The sequence below is a fragment of the Pipistrellus kuhlii genome, unplaced genomic scaffold, assembly GCF_014108245.1.
Source record: "Pipistrellus kuhlii isolate mPipKuh1 unplaced genomic scaffold, mPipKuh1.p scaffold_m20_p_11, whole genome shotgun sequence".
In the NCBI taxonomy this organism is placed as follows: domain Eukaryota; kingdom Metazoa; phylum Chordata; class Mammalia; order Chiroptera; family Vespertilionidae; genus Pipistrellus; species Pipistrellus kuhlii.
The window spans coordinates 19,963,953-19,983,896 of NW_023425416.1; the positions used below are offsets into that span (position 1 = coordinate 19,963,953).

A 19,944-nucleotide genomic window follows, 5' to 3' on the forward strand; every position below is an offset into this window, starting at 1 on the left:
ACATCGATGTTTCTCTCTCCCCCCCGCCCCCCCCCTCTACCTTCCTCTCTAAAGTCAATAAAAATAGCCCTAACCTGTTTGGCTCATTGAATAGAGCGTCAGCCTGCTGCCGACTGAAAGGTCCCAGGTTTGATTCCGGTCAAGGGCATGTACCTTGGTTGCGGGCACATTCCCAGTAGGAGGTGTGCAGGAGGCAGCTGATCGATGATTCTCTCTCATCGATGTTTCTAACTCTGTCTCCTTCTCTCTTCCTCTCTGTAAAAAATCAATAAAATGTATTAAAAAAATCAATAAAAATATATCCTCAGGCGATGATTAAACAAAAAAGGAAGAGATACTCAGGAGTTGTCAGTAACCAGCAGACAGACTGGTTGTTCAAGCTGGACGGAGTTCTCTGTAATGCCTCCCACATGTGGTTTATGAGACGGCCTCGAAGGATATAGTTTCCTATGCCCTTGATGGCTATATTGGTAATTGGGTTAATGAACTATTTTACTTGAGAACCTGTAGAACCCCCATGGAGGAAGAGGTGCAAGTGTTATACGGTGAATAAAATAAAATAGAAGCTCATTTACTAAAAAAAAAAATAATAATAATAATAAAAAATATATATATTTTATTGATTTTCCATAGAGGAAGGGAGAGGGATAGAGAGCTAGAAACATCGATGAGAGAGAAACATCGACCAGCTGCCTCCTGCACACCCCATACTGGTACATGCCCTTGACCGGAATCGAACCTGGGACCCTTCAGTCCGCAGGCTGATGCTCTATCCACTGAGCCAAACCGGTTTCAGCAAAAAAAATTTTTTTTTTAATGAGTAGTAAAATACATAGAGACAGAAAGTAGGGTGTTGTTGCCAGGGGCTGTGGGAGGGGGAATGGGGAGTTAGTGTTTGATGTGGACAGAATTTCTGGAGATGGATGGTGGTGGTGGTAGTTTCACAGCAATGTGAATGTACTTAATGCCACTGAACTCAACACTTAAAAATGGTTATGATGGTAAATCTATGTTATGTGTATTTTGCCATAATTGAAAAGTAAGTATACTAAAACTGAAAAAAAGGGGGAAACAATTTAGATGAAAATGAAGACTCCCACCCTACTCTTTATGCTCACCATGTGGGCTGTAGGAGAGCTAACCAATGTTTTAATGAAGTTCCTGTGTTTTGAGCTAAGCCATTGGCACGCAGGGTTTTCTCTGAGTTCTGGGGAAAGGCGACTAGAGTCAATATAACTGGGAATGGATGAAACTGGTTTCCATCCCAGGGCCTGAATTCTAAACAGCTAAGCTCTGCTACTTCTTTTATAAGAGAGTTTTATTTAAATGAATACTTTATCAGTGACAGTCAAAGAAAAAGTCACGTTTTCTCCCCCATTCAGCCTTCCTGTTTCTTCTATGCATTCCCTCGAGCCTTTCTTCAGCTCCTGCCCAGTTTTCCTGCTTTTTTGAGCAGGTGGGGGTCCCGGGCAGTGCCCTCTTCAGGTGATGGTAATGACCTTGGTATCTGAGCAATTCTGTCCTAACCGATGAGAGGGGACAGTGAAACCAGTCCTAGGTTTGAATCTTATCAGCTGTTTGATTCAGGGAAAAATAATTTTGCCTCTGAGAGCCTTCATGTGCTCAGAAAAAAAAAAAAAAAAAAATGCAGATAATTGTTAACCAGCCTAGATCGTCATGACCGTCCAATAAATCTGCTTGGTACCATACAAGTGTAGTGCCATGCATTTAGGCATCATTAATATTGTTCTAGTCCCTTGCTGAAACCGGCTTGGCTCAGTGGACAGAGCGCCGGCCTGCGGACTGAAGGGTCCCAGGTTCGATTCCGGTCAAGGGCATGTACCTTGGTTGTGGGCACATCCCCAGTAGGGGGTGTGCAGGAGGCAACTGATCGATGTTTCTCTCTTATCAATGTTTCTAGCTCTCTATCCCTCTCCCTTCCTCTCTGTAAAAAAAATCAATAAAATATATATATATTTTAAAATATTGTTCTAGTCCCAAAGCTTGTGTTCGAAGTGCTTTGGCTCCATGGTAACAACCAGTTTTGTTTAGAGACAGTTTACCTGTTGGAATGAATGCTCCTGGGGTCAAAGGCTGGAGGGGGACTGTCTCGGCTGCACCTGGTGATGCAGGTGTGAGAGGTAAAGGCAGAAGCCTTCCCTGGGACGTGGGTGCCCCCATTTTTGTGGTTCTCAAACATGGGCCCACTGCACATCACCAGCGGGTGAGGGGCCGTGCGTGCAGGGCTGCAGAGTTTGGATTTGCTCGGAGGCAATGGGGAGATATCCGGAGTCAGGTGAAGAGTATATTCTTCATCCAGATGATGGGGTCGTAAAGGCTTCAAGCAGCGGGGTGATGGGGCCATCTCTGTGTGTTAGTGAGACGCAGCCTGGGAGGAATCCGAGGGCCTCCGAGCTGGAGGCAGTGGCTGTGGGGAGAGAGGATGCCAGGGCAGCGATGAAGGAAGCTGCCTGACACAGAGTCGGCCCCGAGAAGCTGGGTGGGAGCGAGTGTAGACACCCTGACAGTATCTTGGGGTTTCCCAAGCTGATGCAAAGGGGAAGTGATCACAGAAGGCAGGTGACCTCCGCCCAGGCTCCTTCGGCCAGCCCTGTCTGCCCAGCGATGTGACCTTGGGGAAGTCACTTAACCTGCCCAGGCCTCAGTTTCCTCATCTCTAACTGGGACAAAGTGGGAAATCCTTGGGAGGATTTGATGCATGCAAAGCCGGGCCTGGGTGTCGCAGTGTTAGTGCTCAGTTGATGTAGCTGCTATTCTCAGAGTCCCTGTCTCTAAAACAGGGAAGGATGCACATGTTTCCACTGCTGCTTGTGGAAGGGGAAGTGTAGGGCTGGCCAGAACTTTTATATCCAGGGGCTCAACTGGGGATTTAGCAGGATGGAGAGCTTTAACTAGCCCATGTGTTCATGGAAATGCATAACTTGCATTTTTCTTTCAAATATGTTTTTATTGATTTCAGAGAGAGGAAGGGAGAGAGAGAAACATCAATGATGAGAATCATTGATCAGCTGTCTCCTACGTGCCCCCTACTGGAGTGGAGCCCGAAACCTGGGTATGTGCCCTGACCGGGAATTGAACCGTTACCTCATGGTTCGTAGGCCGATGTTCAACCACTGAGCCACACCAGCTCAGCCATATTTCCCTCCCAACAGCCTATGAGGTAGGCAAGCAGATAGTAACATGATCTTCCTTTTATAGGTGAGGAAACAGGCCCTTGGAATGCAAGTGACTTTTTGCTCGGCCAGTGTTGCTTAGTGGTTGAGCATCTACCCATGCCCCAAGAGGTTGCTGGTTCAATTCCTAGTCAGGGCAAATGTCCCGGTTGCAGGCTTGATCCCTAGTAGGGGGCATGCAGGAGGCAGCCGATCTATTCTTTTATCTTTCCCCTCTTTCTGTCCCTTCCTCTCTCTCTAAAAATCAATACAAACATATTTTTTTAAAAAGAAAGTGACTTGTCTAAGGTCACACAACTAGTAGGATTACTTTTTTTTTTTAATCCTCACCTGAGGATATGTTTATTTATTTTAGAGAAAGGAAGGGCGAGAGAGAGAAAAAGAGAAAGAGAAAGTGAGAAAGAGAGAGAAACATTGATGTGGGAGAGAAACGTCAATGAGTTGCCTCTGGAATGCTCTGGAATGCACCCCGACTGGGGCTCAAACCCAAAACCTTGGTGTGTGCCCTGACCGGGATCCGAGCCCGAAACCTTGTGATGTAGAGGATGACACTCCAACCAACGGAGCCGCCTGGCCAGGCCCCGCTGGGAGGACAGAAAGCAGTGTTCTGACTCAGAGTGTCAGGGCTGGAGCCATCGCAGGAGATTGCCCTGACCTACCTCTACACTTCCCAGACGGTCCCAGGCTCCGAGGGAGAGCGCGCTGGGAACACGGTGCTTTCGAGGCCGCACCGGGACCAGACCCGCCTCCGGAGGGCTGCTCCACTTCACGGAATGACAACACCTTTCTCCCATTCCACCTTGTTTCAGGGAAGCCAGTGCCTGAAATCAGGCCTTCTCCCCCAGACTTCCCAGGAGCCGAGAAGCCAACCAGGCCCTGGGCAGCGTCTGTAAGAAGCACGGAGGACGGACAGAAGAAGGGGCAGCTCGTGGGGCCAGCTGCCTTGCCGGGCCCAGGTATTCTTAATTAAGTTACATTTTTTAATTTAAAGAATACGTAAGGAAATGATTTATCTATAAGGATATTCAGCTCAGTATTTAACGGCAAAAAATTAGAAACAACAGTGGGAATGGTAAATTTAATGACAGGTCATTGCAATAATATGTTAGCCTAACATTATACTGTTAACATTATTAGCACAATAATGCTGTTAATAACGATCCAGATATGTATGCATACATGGAAACATGCTTACAATATATTAAGTTAAAAAAGTCAGTAAAAGAATATGCCATTTTTTTACTATTTTTAAGGAAAGAAAGAGAGAACTCAGTGAATGAGGGCTGTGTGCCAGACACTGTTCTAAGCACCTCAGGGATGTTAACTTATTTAACCCTTCTCAGCTGTGAGCCTGGTGATTATCTCCATCTCACCGATGAGAAGCTGTGAGTGCAGAGAGTTAAACAGCCCGGCATGGGGCCCCGGTACTTTACCTGTGGTTGCCCATGCCCCCAACACAGACTGGCCCTGCATGCCAGCTCCAGGCTCAGGGGCCTAGTGACTTCTCTGTCTGTTTTCCACAGGCCCAGGACCTGGCCTTCACAGCCATGTGGTGGGGTGCTCCATGCCTGCCCCCGGGTCCTCTTTGCCAGTCACAGGTCCTTTGCTTTGCTCTGTGGCACCTGAAACACCAAGAGGAAAGTGATTTGCTCAAGGTCACATGACTAGGAAGTGGCATCTGAGCAGTGTCGTTTGAACGCTCATGTCCCTACCCTCTGCAGACACTGCTATCCCAGGCCTTTCAAACCACTTCCGATTTGTCTCCATGCTGAGTTATTTCCTGTAGCTAAAGAGGAAAAAGTCCAGGAAAGGGCCCAGGGACAGTTTACCCCATGGTGGCAGGACTCAGCCAGCTGTACTTTCCCTGAGGGGCACTGCCACGCATGCCCACATCTCCATATTCACCATCTCTCCCCTGGTGCCCAGCCTCCCTCCCTTTCTCCTGCAGCCTCCTGCATGTGAGCCAAAGAGCCCAAACCTGTGAAACCTCAGTTCACTAATGTGGATCCTGAAGCCAAGGTCAGCATGGACTGAGGAGCATGCATAGGCTTTTGCATTAGACAGACCCGCATTTGAATCCCAACTTTACCACTTTCTATTAGAATTATTTAGCCTTTCAGTGCCTCAGTTTTGTCTTCTATCACATGGGCATAATAACAGAACCTACATCATCATGTTGTGGTAAGGAATTGTACACTACAGGTTTGCTCATTAAATATTAGCTGATGTCCCCTGGCTGGTGTAGCTCGGTTGGGCTCATCCAGTGCACAGTCAGTTACCTGTTTGATTCCTGGTCAGGGCACAGGCCTGGGTTGTGGGCTTCATCCCAGTAGGGGGTGTGTAGGAGGCAGCTGATCACATTTATGTTTCTCCCTCTCCCTTCTCTAAAAATCAATTAAAAACATTTTAAAAATTATTTAATTATTTTAAAATATTTTTTTGTTGGTCCTCACCTGAGGATATTTTTCTATTGATTTTTAGAGAGAGTGGAAGAGAGAGGGAAAGACAGAGAGAAATATTGAAAGACAGAGAGAAAGAGGGAAAGACAGAGACAAAGATAGGCCCTGGGCCGGGGAGGAGCCTGCAATCGAGGTATGTGCCCTGAACTGGAACTGAACCCGGGACCTTTCAGTCTGCAAGCCAACATTTTTTCCATTAAGTCAAACTGGCTAGGGCTAAAAAAAAATTTTTTTTTAAGTGTTCACTGATGTTAGGAACATTCCAGACACCCTAGATAGTTCAAGTCTGGAAAATTAATTCTAGGCCAAGGAGTCTGAGTTATTTCCTGTAGCTAAAGAAAGAAAAATAAAAAGAGCAGAACTTTGATCAGCAATTAAAGATAAGGGGAAATAGTCATAAAGCAAATGTGATACTGGTTGATGGTCAATGGGAAACATAGTAATAACATAAGGGAATTCCAGGGGAGTGCTGGTCAGGATGGGGAGGTCACAGGTGTAGCCGCCTCTGTGGTTCCTTGTCTGGGTGACTGCCAGCTTCTGCCCCCTTCTGTTTTCTGAGTGCCCCTCAGAAGCACATGTGCCCTGGCAGGTCGAGATGACAAATACAATCTATAGACAGGAAGGAAGTTGATTGTTTATCTTTGCCCAAACTGAAAATAAGAGAGTAATCATTCATCACATCAAATAACCCAAAGCTTGTCCTCTCTTGGGAAAGCCCCCCAGACTTCCTTTGGGCCCCACACTTTAGGCTGGTTACCTTGTAGGAATGGAGATAATTCCTATAAGAGGCAGCGAAGGCTGGGAGGGAATGATAAGTGGGAACAAAGACTGCCTGCCGGAGGTCATGGGTACTGCCTGGTGAGCCACACTGACCGCCGGGGGGGGGGGGGGGGGGGCCCTGTTGATAACTGGGGAAGGATGCAGAGCCTGCCAGAGCCTCCTGGCTGGCTGAGTGGTGGGGTTGGGATTCAGCGCAGGTGAGTTGCCCAGCCCACTTTTTTTTTTTTTTAATTTAGAAAACATTTGATATTTTAGAGAGAGAGAGAGAGAGAGAGAGAGAGAGAGGAGAACACGAGCCATTGGTTGGCTCCCACACATGCCTCAACCAGGGGATCAAACCTGCCGCCTTTGGTGACCAGGAAGACACTCTAACCGCCTGAGCCACACTGTCCACGGCCAGAGCCCACCTCTCACCCCCGTGCACCCCGACCCCCGTGCCGTAGGTGAGGAGGAAGTGGGGAGGGATGTGGAAGAGGAAAAGACTTGAGTCGGTGAGGCACGGACAGACTCTGAGCACCTTGTTAAACACATTCTCAAAGCCGGAGTCCAGGTAAAAGGGCTCGGAGCAGCCGAAATACCTCAAAAAGGCTTCGCCGTGGGCCAGGCTGTCAATAAGAATCTGTTTTACTCTCATTCTACACGGTCCTGCCAGCCTTGGTGCTCCAGGCATACACAGCAGACGGAGGCTGATCTCCGTGCTTTAAAACCGTCGTCTCTCTTCATCTGGACAAGCACTCTGTAAGGAATGGTCTGTTAGTGCTCTTTTTACGTTCGAGGAAGCTGGAGACGTGAAGCACAACTCACCCGGTCCCTCTCGTTAGCAGTGTCAGAGCCAGGACGTGAGCCCAGTTCTGTGTGACGAGCAGAAAGGGGGCAGGGAGGCTGCCGGGCAGGCCCCTGCCGGCCCCAGGGCGGGGGCCAGAGACCCCGCAGGCCAGCGCTGCCCTGTGCTCCGTGCTGAGGCCACAGCGGTGCCCGTGGCCGGGTGGGGTGTGCTGCGTTCGGCCTGGGAAAGATTTTCATAGGAAATGTCATAGGAAATGTTCGTGTTTTTTTGAGGGGGGGGGGGGGGTAAAGGTGTTGTCACCTTAAGGGTTAACGCTTAGTGTTTTTGAAATGACATTTACGTAAGTAGCCCCGCGTCTTCCCTGACCCGGTCCTTCCTTCCGCCAGCATTCGTACCTGCTGTGCCATCCTTGTGGGAGTGGCCCAGATCCCATTCCTGTTCACTGGCAAAACCGGAGGGATAAGTAGACTCAGCCCCTCCTCCAACGAGTGGCCCTCAAAGGTCATGAGAGGGGGCCTCAGGGCTCCCCCCAACCCAAGAGACTGGAGCAGCCCCCAGAGGGAGCCCCAGGCATCAGGTCAGAGCAGAGAATTCTGGCTGTGTGAGGCCAGCGCTGACCTTGGAGCCCAGGAGAGGACAGGGGACTATGTGTGTAGTCCCTCAGCGGCGGAGCTAGGCCAGGGGGAGGGGACAGAAGCCGGAGGGAGGTCGAGCCTGGACCCAGTGGTCCACGGGAACGTGGGTGCTGGAGAAAATACAGATCACGGGCACCAAGAGCTAGCAGGGGTCCTCAAACTTTTTAAAGTGGGGGCCAGATCACGGTCCCTCAGAGAGCTGGAGGGCCGGACTACATGAACTACTAATTCCTACTGTAACACCTCGGCTGCGCTCACTGCCCAAAAAACCTGGCGGGCCGGATCAGACTCCTCTGCGGGCCGCATGTGGCCCGCGGGCCGTAGTTTGAAGACGCCTGATAGGGATTCCAAGGCTGAATGCATAGCACAGTGTGGGAATGAGAGTGGACTGAAAGAAAAACGTCCAGGAGCTCAGTGAGGCGGCACGGAGGCAGGGCCAACATCCAGGAGAGGGATGAAGGCGACAGGCCCAGGGTGGCCCGTTTTGGGGTTCTCTAACGCCGTGTGGGTGTGCACACACGGTGCCTTCTCAAATGCAGTTCTTTCACAAAAACTGGCAAAACAGAAAAAGCCCTGACAGCTCTGGAAGCTGCCGCAGGCCCGGGGAGGGGAGGAGGGCCTGGGGCTCTGTCCCCGAGGAGCCGTGTCAGCTGCCGCGTCAATAGCTCAGCAAGGCTCCCGGCCGTCTCACCGGGTTCCACTTCAGTCCTCTGCATTGTTTTGTGGCCAAAAGTCCAGATCAGTCATCCTTCCCTGATATCGCCAACCAGCACTACGGGAAGCAGGTGCATGTCACCGCCTCCCTGGGGTCAGGGCCAGGTCTCCCTGGGAGGGGGGCCCCCCCGTTACGCAGAGGCCTCGTTCTCAGCTCCGGTAAAGAGCAGGTGATCACGGCACCTCCCTCCGGGGACTGTGTGAGAGTTCATGAGTTAGACAGGGAGGCACCAGAGCTGTCGCTGATGTCAGTGTTTGCAGTGTCTCCCTCCGGTCCAGTTGCACTGCCTCGTGCCTCCCCCCGTGCCTCCCCCCCGCCTCATATCCACTTAGCATTTCCTCCTCTCTCAAGCCCAGGTCACGTGCTCCTTCCTCTGGGAAGGCCTCCTTGGCCTCCCAGCCTCTCCTGCTCGGACTCAGAGGCTCCGTGGGGGAGGATTCCGGAAGGCCTGCTTCGTGGCTAACTTTCCTGTGTCCGCGGATCCTTGTGAGGGAGGTGTGACAGCGCAGGGGTTAGGTGTCACACGGACGATACTCCATTTGAAGGCTGGCTCTGCTCCGCACCATGCGGCCCTGGGCAAGTGGCCACCTCCAGTGCCTCTGTTTCCCCGCCTGTTGAACAGGGACCAATCCGTAGGGCTGTCACAAGGACTCACTTAGGTGCCGCGGGAGGACGGTGTAGTCTGGCGCCTGGGGTGTCAGGAACTGTAGCTGTCATTACTGACAACAGTCAGAGCGTGGTTAGGTCAGGGCACTGACAGGGACCCCTCCCGCTTCCCTCAGGGGCGCCCCTGTCTGACCCACAGCCCCTTCTTTCCAGGGCCTGCTCCAGCCGGAGCCAGCCTCCCGCCTCCTCCCGAAGATGCCGCTGCTTCCTTAAAAACAGACCTTCCTGCTTCACCCGATCCAAAGGTAAGTGCCCATCTGAGAGCCATAGCCCCAGTCTGTGGCACTCAATCTTTCTCAAAACAGCAATGCATTTATTCCCCGAGACCGATCTGGGGTTAGAGTGGGGTGGGGGTGGGGGGATGACTCTGAGCCGCTCAGGTGGAAGTACTGACTCCATAGAACTGGGATGGGGTTGGGGGTGAGGGGGCTCATGCACTAGTGAATGAACGTTTTTAATGAGCTTTTCCTTTATCTGTGTGTAAGCGAGACCCGGTCATCGGCAGGTCTCATTTATATATAAATATATTGGTTGCAGTCGTATTTGCTTACAGACCGCCTTCTGTCCTAGTTTATTTTTTCAACCCAAAATATGTTTGTGTTGTTCTAAATGTTCAAGGACTTGGGTCCAGGCCACATATGACTTTCATGGGTCTTAGGCACCTGTGCTTTCACGGGCCCTTTCTTTCATTAAAAATAATTTCTATTTTATAATTACATTGATGTCAAAGTGAATATAATTCAAGCTAGGTTAAAAACGGAAACATTTTCTTTGACTTTAAAAGTTTGTTTTTGTTCCTCTGATTTTTACAAGAAACTAGAACATATTCACTGGCCCCTAAAAGGGTGCCTGGTGAGGCAGCCAGCATCGCAGGGCTGGGTAAGGAAGCTGTGCCAGAGAGGAGACTCACTTAAACACGGTTTTCATTTTCTCTGAAAATTCATCCTGCCCAAAGAGGATAACGTGGGAGAATGATTATAGTGTAATGTAAGTGGAAACACCAACTATCAAAACAACATGTGCATCAGGATTCTGGTTTGTGAAATAAAATCTGATATATCTGGTCTGCAGGACACTCACTGCACTTGAATAGCTGTTAAGTGAATAATGGGATTAATGGGAACACCCCCCGCCACACACACACACACCAGCACTAATTTTCTAAAACTGTTTAAAAGAGCATAAAAAGTTTTTTGTTTTTTTTAAGTACATTTTGTATACCTCTTTTTAAGAAGGAAGTGTTGAAGCAGAGCTGCTGCTTTTCATAGGCTTACCCACACAAGCAGCCCCGAAGCTCTGATTCCAGAAGTGTCTTTGGTTCCGTGAACCTCTATCCTGCTTCCCAGCACACGAACCAAGTATAGGACCAGGGAACCAGCTTGGCCATCGACCAGCCGTGCGATCTCACCTCAGCTCTTTGACCCCCTTGGTGCTACCTTTGTAAACTGAAAAACAAAAAAAAAGCAAACATCAACCATTTGCTAGTAATACTCACATTTTAGTTAGTCGCCAGCATTTCTCTCCAGGCTACAATGGTTGTGATGTTCATTTTTGCTGATGCAGTTAGAGTTCATAGAGGTGAAGTGACTTATCCAAGGTCACAGAGCAAAGTAGTGCCTGAGCTTGGATTTGAGCTGGCCCTATTCATGTCCTTTGTTTTGTTTTTAAATCCTCACCTGTTTTTATTGATTTAGAGAGAGAGAGAGAGCGAGAGAGAGAGAGAGAGAGAGAGAGAGAGAGAGAGAGAGAGAAATATCATTGTGAGAGAGAAACATTGATCAGTTGCCTTCCCTATGCTTCCTGTCGGGATTGAACCCACAACCTAAGTATGTGCCCTGACCAGGAATCAAACCCCCAACCTTTTGGTGTCCAGGAAGGCACTCCAACTGAGCTGCAGGACTCATGTACTTTTTTATCATTTCCCCTCACTGGATAAGATGATCCCCTCCATCCCTTCAGCTCTGCTGTTCTAAGACCCCTGAGATACGCGTGTTTCCCCAAAAATAAGACATCCTTCGAAAATAAGCCCTAGCGCATGGAAAGATAAGACATCCCTGAAAATAAGACGTAGCCCATCTTTGGGAGAAAAAAATTAATATAAGACACTGTCTTATTTTCGGGGAAACAGGGTAATAGGGAAAACAGCATTTTCCATGCTAATTTCATGTTAATCTCCTTCTCCTCTCTAAATCCCCAGGATGTCAGCACCTCCATTCCTAGGCAAGAAACCCTCCTGAGCCTGGCTGTGGACAGCCTTTTCTGGAACCAGGTGGACGTAGTTCACGCAACCGACAACTTCAACCAAACCCACAAAATCAGCGAGGGGACCTTTGCTGACGTCTACAGAGGACAGAGGCAGGGCACCCCATTCGTCTTTAAGAAGCTCCGAGAGGTTAGCTCTGGTTTGTAGCGTGTGTGTGTGTGTGTGTGTGTGTGTGTGCGCGCGCGCGCGTGCGTGTGCGTGCGTGTGTGTGTGTGTGCGTGTGTGTGTGTGCGCGCGTGCGTGTGCGTGTGTGTGTGTGTGTGTGCGTGTGTGTGTGTTGGGGGAAGCTGCCTGGGTGAGGCTGGGTTTTAATGTTTTGCAGTCTTTTCCCACAGATGGCCTGCTCAGGTCCAGGATCAATTGAAAATTTCTTCCAAGCAGAGATACGAATCTGTCACAGGTAAGCCTTCTCTACGGAAAATGCTTAAGCTTTGTTTAATCATGATGACAGCTAACCCTTACATAGTGCTTCCTACGGGGCAGGCACTCTGTGTGTACAAACTCATTTTATCCTCACCAGAACCCTGGAGCGTAGCTGTTGTCAGCACAGTGTTTTACACGCGGGCAGATCGAGGCGCAAAGAGGTTAAGTGTCTTGTCCAAGATCACACAGCAAGAATGTGACAGAGCCGGAATTTGAACCCAGGTTGCTCTGGCACCATAGTCCACGCTTTTTCTGTTTAACAACCTATTAATATATGTGTAGAATAGAATTATAAAAGAAACCTGGCTCGACCTGGCCCAAGTCCTTTCATCCTGGGGGAGAGAAATCTATTTTTATCTCACTTTAAAAAAAATGTGTGTTTTTTTTTAAAATTAATTTCAGAGAGGAAGGTAGAGGGATAGAGAGATAAAAGCATCAAGAATGAGAGAGAATCATCAATCACTGCCTCCTGCACGCTCCCTACTGGGGATCGAGCTTGCAACCCCAGCCAGGAATTGAGCTGTGTCTTCCTGGTTCACAGGTAGACGCTCAACTGCTGAATCACACTGGCCGGACCTATCTCATTTTTTTGAGATTGGCAGGGACTTCCTGGTTCCAATTCTAAGAGTGAATCCATCTTAACATCCAGATCGAGAGCAGGACCTAGCAAATGATGACCCATAAGCTAAATCTGGCCCTGCCTGTGTTGTATGACCCGAGAGCTAAGAATGGTTTGAAAAAAATAATAATAATAAAAAGACTATTTCATGACATAAATTAAAAAATTCAGATTTCAGTGTCCATAATAATTAGGTTGGGGCGGTAAGAGGGTTTTTAGGAAATTGGATGGATGGTGGTGTCCTTTGCTGCGATCGTAACTGTGGGTGGAGACACAGGTTTGGGACTTGACGAGTTTAGATTGTTCGCCTCCTAGAGCACGGAGATGAGCGATTTGGGAGCGTTCCTCATAGAGGCGGGAAGTACCTAGAGAAAAGCTTATAATACAAGATGATGAGCCCTGCCTGGGAGACTCAGGTTTCAGAGGGAGGTGAGAGAGGAGGGTCTCAGGGAAAACGGCCGGGAAGGAGTGGTTAAGAGGGCAGAGGAGTCAGAAGGAATGGGTGACAGACTTAGCGGAAGAGGATTTGGGGGAAGAACTCCAGTCTTGGGGGTCAAACAGACTTGCAGTCTCACCCTGGCTTCACTGCTTACTAGCCATAACCTTGGCAAGTTCCTTAGTCTCTACGCCTCCGCTTCCCAAAGACAGGGCGGTTCAGGTGTCCCATGCCGCAGAGCAGGGAGGCAGCTCCTTGGAGGCACGCCAGTTTTCATCTTCCTCCCCTGGTGCCGGGCCCTCAGGGCAGCGGGGAGGGCACAGGAGGTATGGGAGGTGAGGGACGGGAGCAGTCTTGGATTATTCTGTCTGACGCCTCGCCTCTGCACTAATACCCGATTTCAGATGCTGCCACCCCAATGTCTTACCTCTGCTGGGCGTCTGCACTGGAAAACAGTTTTACAGCTTGATCTACCCCTACATGGCAAATGGTTCTTTACAGGACAGGCTCCGGTGCCAGGTAAGAGGCTGGGCCACGGTCAGAAGGCAGGGACCAGGCAGCACCCAGTTAGAGAATCAATGGTTAAAGACATATAAGAGTCCAGAGAGAGAGAGAGGGGCCTTTCAAGAGAAGTTAGTCCAAGATATATAAGATCTGCCTAAGCATCTTCAGGTAAAACCCTATAAAAATGTTGTTTGGCAACAGGCATTTCGTTTAAGATAAAATATCCCATAGCACTAAATTTACCCAACAATGTTCTGGACATGATAGCCAATACAATAGGATAAGAAAAATAATTAAAAGATACAAAGTAAAAACTGTGGTACTTCTACACAATGGAATACTATGCTGCTATAAAAAAGAAGGGACTTTTACCATTTGCAACAGCATAGATGGAACTGCATTATGCTAAGCGAAATAAGCCAGTTGGAGAAAGATAAATATCACATGATATCCCTCATATGTGGGATATAATGATCAACATAATTTGAACAAGAATAGATCTAAAGACAAATGGTAGGGGGGGTGGTTAGAGAGCAACCAAAGGACTTGTATGCATGCATATTAGCATATCCAATAGATTCAGGCACTGAGGCAGTGGGGGCTTGCCTGGGGTGGGAATGGCTGGGGGGTGGGGGTTAATTGGGAAGAAAGAAGACAAATGTAAAACTTTACACAATAAAAAAAAAGATGCAGCCCTGATTGATTTGGCTCAGCAGATAAAGCGTTGGCCTGCAGAGTTAAGGGTCCCAGGTTCGATTCCGGTCAAGGGCATGTACCTTGGTTGCGGGCACATCCCCGATAGGGACTGTGCAAGAGGCAGCTGGTCGATGTTTCTGTCTCATTGATGTTTCTAACTCTCTATCCCTCTCCCTTCCTCTCTGTTAAAAAAATAAAAAAATCAATAAAATATATTTTAAAAAAAAGATTCAAAGTATTGAAAAGTGGATGCAAAATTTTATTTCAAAATAAATACTTATTAAAATTTCAGCTTTAGCCCTAGCTGGTTTTGCTCAGTGGTTGGAGTGTCAGCCCACAGACTGAAGAATTGTGGATCAATTCTGATCAAGGGCTTATATCTCAGTTATAGGCTCAATCCCCCGTTGGGGTGCATGGGGGAGGCAACCAATATGTCTGTCTCACAGCGATGTTTCTCTCTCTTTGTCTCTCGTTCTCCCTTCCACTCTCTCTAAAAATCAATAGAAAAGATACTTTTGAGTGAGGATTAACAACACAATAACAAAAATTACAGTTTTTATCACTTGATCTTAGCCAAAAGGCTCAGAAATTATAAAGTTACAATTTTATTTTATTTTAAATATATTTTTATTGATTTCAGAGAGGAAGGGAAAGCAATAGAAACATCAGGATGAGAGAAGCATTTATCGGCTGCTTCCTGTACACCTCACACTGGGGATTGAGCGTACAACCCAGGCATGTGCCCTGGCCAGAAATTGAACCATGACCTCCTGGTTCATAGGTCGATGCTCAACTGCTCAGCCACACTGGCCGGGCAGAATTACAGTTTTAAAAGCAAACATTCCCCCCATAAAATTCTCAGAGGGGAAAAAAAATTATTCCACTTCCTTTGGCGGGGTCCAAGTAAAGCAGTTATTCCTGGTGAGATAATGATCATCATATGCCCTCGCTGAGCCCCTCCTGTGTGTGAGTGAGGCACGTGACAAGGGCTTTGCACATGTCTCCTCCAGGCCTTGCCACAACCCAACAGGTTTTTCCCATTTTCTGAAAGAGGAGTGTCCGGCACAGAGAGGCAAAGTGACTTTCCCAAAGGGACACAGCTGACAGGTGTCAGGGCTAGGGTTCGAACTGGTTTCATGTGGCTCCATGTTTCAGAGTTTTTGAGGAGAAATCAGTGAGCAAGGCCAGTTCTTGGAGGATGTGGGACCTCAGACAGGACTTGGGAAATAAGTGCTGATTTAGCTTGGAGACTGTCTTAGAGCAACAGTGGTGGCACCCGAGGAAAGGGAGCAGACGTTAGCCCACCCCACAATGTCCATCATCCCTTGTGAAGTCTCCCCATACATATATATATATATACACACACACACACACACACACACACACACACACAATGGGCATAAGGTCCAGGGCCTGGTGTGCCAACACAAGCTCCCTAGCTCCCCTCCCAGCCTGCCCCTCCTAGAGAAAAATTCCACATGACTGCCTGTGATAGTCATGATAAAAATAGCTGCTGTGTGTTGAGCACCCACCATGTGGCAGACTCTCTAGGAGGGACGTGCCATACACTTCTTTGAACCCTCACCACAATCCTGCAGCATAGGGATTAACAGCTCCATTTTAACCCGAAGAAAGCGAGGCTCGCAGAGGTTGTGTCTTTTCCAGGGTCACAGAGCTAGTGCATGTCTGAGCTGGGACCTCCACCGCCTAGATCTGACAGATACCAGGACTGGCACCCTGCCAGTAACCCATGCGGGAAGGGCTGGAGGAGAGACAGGAGCCCAGGACCCTGCCGCTGGGACTTTAAAGGGAGCAGGTGTCACTGTTTCACCCCCTTTCTTTCTCACAGGGCGGCTCAGACCCCCTCCTCTGGCCCCAGCGCGTCAGCATCGTCTCAGGGCTGCTTCGCGCCGTGGAGCACCTGCACAACCTGGACATCATCCACAGCAACATCAAGAGGTGAGGGAGGTGGCGAAACCGGTTTGGCTCAGTGGGTAGAGCGTCGGCCTGTGGACTGAAAGGTCTCAGGTTCGATTCCGGTCAAGGGCATGTACCTGGGTTGTGGGCACATCCCCAGTAGGGGGTTTGCAAGAGGCAGCTGATGGGTGTTTCTCACTCTCTATCCCTCTCTCTTCCTCTCTGAAAAAAATCAATAAAATATATATTTTTTAAAAATTAAAAAAAAAAAAAAAAAAGCCGGGACTGGTTTAGCTCAGTGGATAGAGCGTCGGCCTGTGGACTGAAAGGTCCCGGGTTCGATTCCGGTCAAGGGCATGTACCTTGGTTGCGGGCACATCCCCAGTGGAGGGTGTGCAAGAGGCAGCTGATCGATGTTTCTCTCTCATCGATGTTTCTAACTCTCTGTCCCTCTCAATTCCTCTCTGTGTAAAATCAATAAAATATATTTTTAAAAAATTAAAAAAAAAAAGAGGTGAGGGAGGAGGGCTGGACCCTGCCACGGGCCCTGGCTGCAGGGACGAGACTGTACCTCATTCCAGGGTCCCCTTCCTCTCCCTCTGTCTCTCTTCTCTTTGCCTTTCTCCCCCCACCTCACCTCTTTCGGGCCTTCCTTTCTTTGTCACATCCTCAAAGAGCAGTGTTTCTGGTTGCTGTCAGCACAAACCGCCTACCTGTCACCACGTTTGTCTTTCTCAGCGGGTGTTTTCCCAGCAAGCACCCCGCACCCGTGATGGAGTTTACTTTCCACCCAGCCAGCTGGTCTGCACCGGGTCCTTGAGGTTTGGGTCCTATCTGCCAAGTCCCCTGGGATTTTGAGCTCTGTGCTTGGGGTCCTCTCGGAGACCCACCTCGCCCGCTTGTGTACCCAAGAGCGAACATGACTCATGTTAGGGGGGGCTTCCTGCAGGTTAGTGTACACGCCAGCCATCACGGTCCCAACCATCCAAGAGTTCCCCATTTGGGGACGGGCAACGCGGGAAGAGATCCCAGAAGGTAACAGAGAATTCGGCAAAATTGAGCTTGAAACCATAGAACCCACGCTTCCCCAAAAGCCCTCTCTCCAGTTGACCAAGGGAAGCCCGTTTTTTTGTCCCTCCCCGTTGATTCTTATTTGGTCGCACAGAAAGGAAGCGGAAGGACTGGGGTGGTCCTGGCTCACCACTCTGACTCATCCACTGGCCCCGTTTCTCCATTTCTTTTCTCAGCCCCTCTTCCCACACAGAAGGCGTGGCCCTATGGTAGCCCTGTTACCTGGTTACCATTTCATAGTCTCTTCCCCCGCTTCACTTAAATACGATGAACATTTTCCCACATGGCGGGTCGTCATTTTCTGTGACTTCTTAGTCTTCCATTGCACGGATCGCCCATAATTTATTTACCCACTCCTAATAGTAGACTTTAGAATTGGAGTCTACTTTAAAAAAAAAAAACTATTAGAGGGTTAGTTCTACATTGAATATTTGTACACATATAGCTGAGTTGTTGTTTTTTGTCCCCTTTAGAGTACTTTCTGAGAGTTCCCTCCCATGGTTTACTAGTAGACGACTAGCTTCAGGGATATTTTTATTGCTCTGATTTTCTACAATCTGGACAGGTTCAGTCACGAAGGATGCTGGCATTTAGACTCGCGTCAGCCAGGCCAGAGCTGGGGGTCGGAGAAGCCTCAGAGGTTACTGAGCCAACACAGCCTGTATGGGTGTGGCCAGCTGAGAGTGATCGGGGTGGGCATCTGTGGGGATCGTTCAGGCTGCACCTCTTTGACCATTGAGGATGACTGAATGCCATCCTCAGGGCAGCAGGGTGAATCTTAGCTCCGTCTCCATTGGCTTGTTGGAGTAGGCTCCTCTCTCAGAAACTCATGGGGAGGATCTTCAGGGACGCTAACTTGCTGCAGCGGACGGACGCTGCTCATGGCTAGGTTGCTTCCCCAAAAGCGTCTCCATGGCAATCACTTCTTGTCCAGCCCCACATGAGAGGGTTCTCTCTGCTTTCTTTCCCACAGCTCCAATGTTTTGCTGGATCAAAACTTCACCCCCATGCTGGCTCACCCAAAGGCTCCCCCGTGTCCTGACAGTAAAAGGTCAAAGTACACCAGGATGAAGACCTGTGTGTTCCAGGCCTCGGCTGCATACCTGCCGGAAGATTTCATCAAAGTGGGGCAGCTGACGAAGCGCGTGGACGTCTTCAGCTGTGGAGTAGTAAGCGTTTCCTTCTCTGCTGAGGGGGTTCTATACTCATCTGTCTTTTCCCTGACTCCCGTGGAAGCACTGGCAATGACAGAAGCTCATAGATATGTTACATCCAAATACAGGAGGGGTTGGCTAACTATGGCCCACAGGCCAAAACTAGCCTATGACCTATAACTAAGAATAGTTTTTATATTCATAAAAAATTAAAAAAAAAATTTTCAAAGGAAGAATACGTGACCGAGACTTGGTTTGTGGCCCGCAAAGCCTAAACGATTGCCTCTCACTCAGCCGGCGTGACTTGGTGGTTGAGCGTCAACCTTCGTCAGTTGCCCCACTTTGATGAAATCTTCCGGCAGGTTGCAGTTCAGTTACTGGTTAGGGCACATGCCTGGGTTATGGGCTCGATCTCTAGTGGGATTCTCTCTCATCATTGATGTTTCTATCTCTCTCTCCTTCTCCCTTTCTCTCTGAAATCAATAATAAAAAAAAAAATACTTAAAAAAATATATTTAAAACTAGAGGCCCAGTGCACAAAATTCGTGCATGGGTAAGGTCCCTAGGCCTGGCCGGCAACCAGGGCCATTCTGTGGGGCAGCCGGTAAGCTGATTGAGGTTTGCCCCCCACCCTGCTAGCACCCATCTTGCCTGGCCTAGCCCTACCCCCGCTCTCCTGCCACCGCCAGTTGCATCCCTCTGTGGGGGCTCCTGCTGGCACCCACTTTGGCTGGCATGGAGCCTGCGGGCTGGGGCAGCCCTTCATTGAGCGTCTGCCGCCTGGTGGTCAGTGTGTGTCATAGCGACCAGTTGTTCTGCCATTCAGTTGATTTGCATATTAGGCTTTTATTATATAGGATATTTACAATCTAGCCTGTTAAAGAAAAAAAAAAAAATCCACCAACCCTTGAAGTAAAGCCCCACATGAGTGTCCAGATTGGAGTAATCTATTATCTCTTGACTTCCCTGATTCCCACCCAGCCAGCCGTCTAATTTTCTATCCAGTTGTGTTTGTCTTTGTTCATTTATCTTTTTGTCCATCTGTCCACCCATCTTTCCAATCATTCATTCAACATTCATCCACTCATCCATCCATCAGCTACACATCTATTCACTGTCCATCTACTCATCCTCACCACCATCTGTTTGGCATTACTATATGTAGAATTTGTGTAGACTACAAATGTGACTTAAAACACAATCCCTCCCCCAGGAGCTCATGGCCTGAAAATAGTCTCCAGTGTGTATTTCTACAGAATACCAATTCCTTGAGATCTCTGTAGGGTTGGTGTGTTTAAAGGTTTTGGGGGCAAATAGGTTTGAGAAATCTGGGTTAATCAAAGTCAAGCAGATTTCTTTACCACAAAATTAATCAGAGCCTTTAATATGATAATGAGCTCTTAATCTGATCATTGTGAATTTGCCACCGCTGGGAAAACAGTAAGCTGGGTTTCCCAAATTAATTTGATAACTGAACCTTGTGTTCTCAGCATCTCTCGGCATCCATGTCCTGGGAACCTGGTCTGGGAAATACTGGCTGAGAAAAGTGACCGTCCATGGCTGACATCTGCCAGGAACAAGCAAAATGCATTTTGGGCCTTGCCTTCTCTCTTCCTCTCCAGCCT

The 19,944-nt window shown here is 48.7% G+C and overlaps 1 protein-coding gene across 1 annotated transcript in view; it reads left to right on the top strand.

The window, feature by feature from the left end:
- The window catches only part of IRAK2 (interleukin 1 receptor associated kinase 2), a 59,308-nt gene that overhangs the window by 26,837 nt on the left and 12,527 nt on the right, over positions 1-19,944 (top strand). The window contains exons 3-9 of the mRNA XM_036431099.2: positions 4,004-4,150; positions 9,390-9,481; positions 11,434-11,628; positions 11,835-11,899; positions 13,382-13,496; positions 16,027-16,136; positions 18,139-18,334. Of these exons, the coding sequence (XP_036286992.1) occupies positions 4,004-4,150; positions 9,390-9,481; positions 11,434-11,628; positions 11,835-11,899; positions 13,382-13,496; positions 16,027-16,136; positions 18,139-18,334 (920 nt within the window). The remainder of the gene's footprint in view (positions 1-4,003; positions 4,151-9,389; positions 9,482-11,433; positions 11,629-11,834; positions 11,900-13,381; positions 13,497-16,026; positions 16,137-18,138; positions 18,335-19,944) is intronic.